Below are 7,041 nucleotides of genomic sequence, written 5' to 3'. Positions count from 1 at the left end.
GTCCCAAGCCAGTTCTTAACCATCGCGCCACTCGGCCGGCCCATTAGATTCTTTTTAAGGGACAGTTACAGTACACTGATAAGCCTGAATTTGTGTTGACAGAGCTCTTGGCATGAGTGAAAGCTTATTCAAGAGGCTGGAGCGGAATAAAAATGCTGTTGTACAATTAACTGTGCAGTACAGAATGAACAGGTATTTGTGACAGACAGCTATGCATGATTTTCATGTTTGTTTTCATCTATTAAGACTAAAGTTATTTTTGTAATTCTCTTAGTCAAATTATGTCCTTAAGTAATAAACTGACATATGAAGGAAAGCTGGAGTGTGGATCAGACAAAGTGGCCAATGCAGTGATAAACCTACCTAACTTTAAAGATGTGAAGCTGGAACTGGAGTTTTTTGCTGATTATTCTGAAAATCCTTGGCTGGTTGGCGCATTTGAACCAAACAATTCTGTTTGTTTTCTGAATACAGACAAGGTAAAAAAAACCCAAAAGTTTTCTTTAGTTTTTCTCCTTTTATTATTGAAATTTCTCAGTTTTCAGTACAAGTGCTTCATTACAGCTACTGATTTAAAACTAGTGTATTTCTTGTACTTAGCTGAAACACAACTGATTTTTTTTTTTTTTTTTTTTCCTTTGGGTAGACACAGTATCTTTGCGAGCAGGTTTATTCTGGGGATTGTTAGATGTCAAAATTGACTTTGGAAGTAAAGCTAGAAAGTGAACTCAAGTGTATAATTACATTTCCTAGAAAAGAAATTGATACTGTCAAAGGTCTGGGTTTACAAATGGACAGAAGACACGATAAATTGATATTCTTGTCTTTTAAAGACCTTTTTTTAAAAAAATATAGACTTTATTTTCTAGAGCAGTTTTATTTAGGTTCACAGCAAAATTGAGCTGAAAGTACAGAGATTTCCCATATACCTTCTGCCCCACAAATGTACATGAAGACCTCTTTACAAACTTGTCATTAAACAAAAATCTTCACAAGGGCTTTAAATGACTTAACTATTATTTCTAGGAACTAAGAACAAAAATTCGACCCTGTATTCCTACAGTTTCTTTTATATAGTGCTTCTTAGCATTGATTTGGCAGTCTTTACATAAATTCCAATAAAAATATAGGGGTCAATTATATGTATGCATATTACTCAGAAATAATTATATCTTTTGTTATTAAGATGGTTGGAATCGGCTGTTTGTTAAAAATAGGGCCTCACCATGAGCACCTGATGAAATTTTCATTTTCTTAGGTATTGCCCTAAGCATTTCAGGTTCCAGAATTAATACCTAGGGGTAGGCAGGCTGTGGGAAATGTATTCAGGTAAACTGATCTCACAAATGACTGCTTTTATAAACCACAATTTCAATTTATTAGTTATAATTTACAATTATTTACCTCACTAATGACCACTCAGAATCTTTATTTTTTGCTACTTCAGGTTTCCTCTTTCTTAGCGTCAGGAGTCCAAATAAGTTGTATTAAAAATAATCGAGGCTACTTAGTTAGGGATGATGTAGGAGCAAAATAGTCTTGGAGAGTTTCACCAGGTAGAAACTGGGGAATTTTCATCGGTTCCATTATTTGTATAAAAGGCAAGAAAGATATAAAAAGAACACAGATATTAGAGCCAGTTCTAAGTGTGATTCCTAATGCCATGATTTATTGTGAGGCCTTGGGCAGGTTACTTATCTTTTCTGACCTTTAATTTCTTAAAATGGGGGATAACATAGTAAATCATGAGAAGCCCATGTGGTTGGCCTTCACAGAGATTTTTGTCTGAACTGTAGCATGTTTAAGGTGGTTGCCTCTTGGTGGCTTTCTGAAAGTAAAGAATCTCATTGATTTTTGTTAATTCTTTTACCTTCAACTGGTAAGATGAAGATATTTTTCATTTGTCCCCTCAACTGGTAGTAGAGTCTCTATGGCTACCTGTGTACTCTTAACTTTAGAGATTGTTTTACAAACAGGATGCGTGTTTTTCTATTTAGGTTCCAGCACCAGAACAAGTTGAAAAAGGTGGTGTGAGCAATATTACAGAAGCTAAACTCATAGTTTTCCTGACCTCAATTTTTATTAAGGTAATTTAGAATTTCATTTTGAGGGCTAATTAACATTAGTAGAGTAATACAATTAATATTAGTGCAAAGTAACAGAATGTTAGAATGCAAGGACTTTAAGATTAGCATTAACCTTTGTTTATTAAGATAAGTGGACAAAAAAGCCTGATTGTTTTTGTTTCATTTTGAGAAAATTTATCTGAAACATGTAATTTTTTTATAATGGTATTTTGGGTTTCCATTTAGGATTACTTTTTGGAACATCAGGTAATTCTGATTGTGTCAATATATGCTGTAGTCAGTATGATTGGGGATTGGAAACTTAAGTGTAAGGGATGGCAGAAAGTGAAATGTATTCCTTTATACTTTTTTTTGGTATGGCAGCATTGTTCTAGTGGCATGAAAACCATTATACTGCTACCAACCTCTAAAAACCAAGGGAGCAATGTGTAAGGAATTTATTTCATCTCAGGAAATATGGGTATAGATTTAGAGCAAATTCAATAATTGTATTTACTCCTTGCCAATAGGAATGTCTATTAAGTTGGGTACATTATGTAGTAAACGTTTAATTTAATAAATTTAGTAAAGCTTAAATAACAAAAATCAGTATTTTTCATTTTAAATTGTATCCTTTTCTGTTTAGGCTGGATGTAACCCCTCTGATATTGGTATCATTGCACCATACAGGCAGCAATTAAAGATCATCAACGACTTATTGGCACATTCTTCTGTTGGGAAGGTGGAAGTTAATACAGTAGACAAATACCAAGGAAGAGACAAAAGTATCATTCTAGTATCTTTTGTTAGAAGCAATAAAGATGGAACTGTGAGTCAGTTGTACTTTCTGCTGATTTGTCTGGGACATTTTTTTCCTCTTTTAAAAAAAAAATTGTGGTAAAAACACAGAACATAAAATTTACCATCTTAACTATTTTTAAGGGCACAGGTCAGCACTGTGAAGTATATTCAAAATGTTGTGCAACAGATCTCCAGAACTTTTTCATTTTGCAAAATTGAAACTCTTTACCCATGAATAACAAATCCCTAATTCCTTCTCCCTCCAGTCCCTGGCAACCACCATTCTTTCTGTAAGTGGAATTCTATAATATTTGTCCTTTTGTGACTGGCTTATTCCACTTAGCATAATGTCCTCAAGATTCATCTATGTGGTAGCATGCATCAGAATTTCCTTCATTTTAAAGGCTGAATATTTTATTTATCTATTCACTCATCAACAGAATTTGGATTGTTTCCACCTCTTGGCTATTGCATTTGGGGCATTTTAAACGTAAAATTTTCCTTAGATATACTTTCAGATTTATAGATAATTTCAGGTTTTGTTTTGTTTTTTGTATTTTTACCTCTCCTTGATTCATTTTTCTTGACTATGTTATATCTCCATATGGTTTTTAAAATATATGTAGTAAAAAGTCTCTCTTTTACACTGTTCTTCTTCTACTCAGTTCTTATCCTCACAGATAATCACAGATTTGGTTTTTTTGGATAAACTTTTAGAGTTTCCTATGCAAATACAAGCAGATAGGAATCAGTATTCATAGTTCCCTCCTTCTTACACAGAAGGTAATGTGTACACTATTCTGGACTTTGATTTTTCCACTTAATAAAATAGCTTGGAGATCTGTTCTTAGAATTGCATAGTTTTCCATTGTATATATGTGTCATGGTATATTTAATCATTCCTAAGTCTTTTTTTTTTTAAGATTTTATTGGGGAATTGGGGAAGGGGAACAGCATTGGGGAATCGGGGAAGGGAAACAGATAAGTTGCTGTCCTTTTGTTCTTCAGTCTAGTTGTGGAGGATGTTCCTTCAGTGGCCCATGTTGGTATTATCATTGTGCTCTTCCCAGATGAGGGAGATTGGTTGCCTGACATTGGACGGCCGCTCATGGTGGCTCTTGGCAGCTCACGCCGACTGCCAGCCACTCATGCTGGCTGCCAGCCACTCACGGTAGCTTATGGCAGTCCCCTGCAGCCTATGCCGCCACTGGCAACTCACGGCAGCCCAGCTCCAGGTTGAGCTGTTGTTCACCGTCCTAGCTGTAGAGGGCGCAATGTCACTGGCCCTCATGTGGGAACCAAACCGGCAGCCCTGCTGCTCAGAGCTGGTGCTCCCAAGCCAACTCTTTTTTTTTTTTAAAGATTTTTATTGGGAAATTGGGGGGATGGGAACAGTGCTGGGGAATTGGGGGAAGGGGAACAGACAAGTTGCTGTCGTTTTGTTCTTCAGTCTAGTTGTGGAGGACGTTGCTTCACTGGCCCAAGTTGGCACCATCATTGCGCTCTTCTCTGGCGAGGCAGATCAGTCGCCGGCCTCTGGACGGCCGCTCACTGCGGCTGCTGGCCGCTCACGCTGGCTGCTGGCCACACACGGTAGCCCATGGCAATCCACTGCCACAGGGACTGCAGCCCACGCCGTCGCCGGCGACTCATGGCAGCCCAGCTCCAGGTTGAGCTGTTGTTCAGCATCTTAGCTGTGGAGGGCAGTGTCACTGGCCCTCATATGTGGGATCCGAACCGGGGCCCTCTGGCCCAAGCGAGTTCTTAACCATCGCGCCACTCGGCCGACCCCCAAGCCAACTCTTAACCAATGAGCCACTTGGCCGGCCCCTGTTGAATCTTTTTTGCAATATATGTTTTTAAAAGTAATAAAATTGTTAAAGACAAACTGTTCTTTGCCAGAACAAACTCAAATATACAAGAAAACTCAAATAATTGAAAATTGTATTTCTTTCAGCTTGGTGAACTCCTGAAAGATTGTCGACGTCTTAATGTTGCTATAACCAGAGCCAAACATAAACTGATTCTCCTGGGATGTGTGCCCTCACTGAACCGTTATCCTCCTTTGGGTAAGCTACTTCATCATCTAAATTCAGAAAAATTGATATCCTTTTTGTTTTGTATATTGTCACATTTGATCGTGCTATTTTGAGTACTTTATTTATGTACTTGTAGAAATTAAAACTCAGTGTCTTGTATTTTCCATGTGCATATTTCAAAGATCTGATTCTACAACAGAGAGAAAACAATTCACATAAAGTAATTTTAAGCAAAAAGTGAAATAATGAAGGTGATGGGAAAGGATAGCTTGTGGAGTGAGAGGGAGAAAAAAGGGACTTGGTTTGTTGTGCTAGGAACAGGGTGCATGTTTCCTAGAACACATCTAGGAATACTGGTTATCTCTTCTGGGTCCTCTCACCCTAACTATAACTTTTTTAAAAAAATCTAGGACAAAGCATTATATTTAAAAATGGAGACACATTCCTTGTCATATTGTAGTTTATTTTAAAATTAGATTATCTTTTTAAAGAATTATATGAAGGTGTTAGGCTAAGACATATAAACCTTATTGCTTAAGTACATTATTATCCATAGAATGCCATAAAAATGTTTATATAATTTTTAGCAGTCTTGTAAACCAAATTACACAGTATTAAATAATGTCATAAATGTTTTATGTGATTCCATATTGTGTTAAATATATCTTCCTTAATTTATTTTACATTATTGATCTTCCATCAGGAGAACATGAAAGTCTTTGTCACACATTGGGTGATTTTCAAAGGAGATAAAGCACTGTTTTCCTTGCTTTTTTCATACTTTTATAATGATCTCTATCACTTGTAATTTGGACAAGCTGTAAAATCAGTGCCTGGTTAGGCTGTGGAGATAACTTTTATCCTAAGGATATGAAATGATATAAATGTACTCTGTTCAGAGTTCCAGTTTTTTTGTTTTTTGTGGGTTGTTTTTTTTTGGGGTGGGGAGTATAATCTTGTTGAACATAAAGTTCTGTCACCATACAGAATTTAAAACAGTATTTATTTTTAAGTCTAAAATGTCAAGATTAATTTGATTTTGTAGATTTTTATCGTATTTTGTTTATTTGAAATTTAGGTACAGAAATTGATTTATTTTTATAATCTAATTTAAGCACAGTCTCGTGATAATGAGAACATAGGTGTGATTCTTTTCTATATTTTGCCGTTTCTGGTCCGAAGGCCATTTATTATTTCCTATTCATTTCTGATTCTCTCTTGTTCTCCCACTTGTGATTTTTCAGTATTCAATATTCTAAAGTAGATTTTGATATAAAAGAACCATTTTTACTCTTCTTTAGAGAAGAAATTTTGTTTGCTGAATTGATGACAAATTAAAAAAGAGATATCCCTATTTTCACCTATTTATGTTCATATGCCCTTTTGTTTTAGGGTATTACTCAATTTTTCTTCTTTGTATAAAGATGTTTTGTAAAACAGAATAACCTCAAAGTACTTAGTGATGTATATGGTGACTGATTTTAACATCTGTGTAATCCATCTTCTTGGGGGGGAACCTCTCATTTCTCTAAATTGTTTCTACTTCATGTTTTTAAACAATTATTACTTGAAGTTTTTATGAAATAAATTGTTTTCTACTGTTAGATCTTATTGTGTCTACTATTATTATTATTATTATTATTATTATTATTATTATTATGTATTTTAAATTGGGGAACAGTGTATTTTTCCAGGACCCATCAGCTTCAAGTCAAGTAGTTGTTTCAATCTAGTTGTGGAGGGTGCAGCTCAGTGGCCCATGTGGGGATTGAATCGGCAACTTTGGTGTTATGAGCACTGTGCTCTAACCAACTGAGCTAACCGGCCTCCCCTTATTGTGTCAGTTATTAATACTGAATATTAATTAGGTTCAGGGTTATCCAGCATTTTTTCCAGTAGTGGGAACTGAAATATTGATAATTCTCTAAAGCTGGAACCAAGGAGTACTGAAGGAATCTGAGATAATTGCAGTTCCTGGGTGTGATATGAATAAGAAAGGTTTCTTGGTTTAGTCAGTGGTTGCTTCTTTACAAGTTTGTATGGCCTGTAAAGTAAAGCCCTTTGGAAAAAGAACCTGAGGAGTACTGCTATATTTTTTATCACTTGTGAATCTGTTTTGGTTACATGATGCTAGC

General features: G+C 35.7%; 1 protein-coding gene across 1 annotated transcript in view; it reads left to right on the top strand.

Annotated features, from left to right (window-relative positions):
- Positions 1–6,489, top strand: part of DNA2 (DNA replication helicase/nuclease 2) — a 48,830-nt gene extending 42,341 nt beyond the window's left edge. The window contains exons 11-16 of the mRNA XM_019624492.1: positions 103–192; positions 275–479; positions 1,998–2,087; positions 2,713–2,895; positions 4,825–4,971; positions 5,591–6,489. Coding sequence (XP_019480037.1) covers positions 103–192; positions 275–479; positions 1,998–2,087; positions 2,713–2,895; positions 4,825–4,971; positions 5,591–5,659 — 784 coding nt within the window. The 3' untranslated portion in view covers positions 5,660–6,489. The remainder of the gene's footprint in view (positions 1–102; positions 193–274; positions 480–1,997; positions 2,088–2,712; positions 2,896–4,824; positions 4,972–5,590) is intronic.
- The last annotated feature ends 552 nt before the right edge of the window (positions 6,490–7,041 follow it).

Source organism: Hipposideros armiger, unplaced genomic scaffold (genome assembly GCF_001890085.2).
Source record: "Hipposideros armiger isolate ML-2016 unplaced genomic scaffold, ASM189008v1 scaffold_15, whole genome shotgun sequence".
In the NCBI taxonomy this organism is placed as follows: Eukaryota; Metazoa; Chordata; class Mammalia; order Chiroptera; family Hipposideridae; genus Hipposideros; species Hipposideros armiger.
The sequence above is the reverse complement of the archived record's forward strand: the minus strand, read 5'-3'. Positions and strand labels throughout refer to the sequence as shown.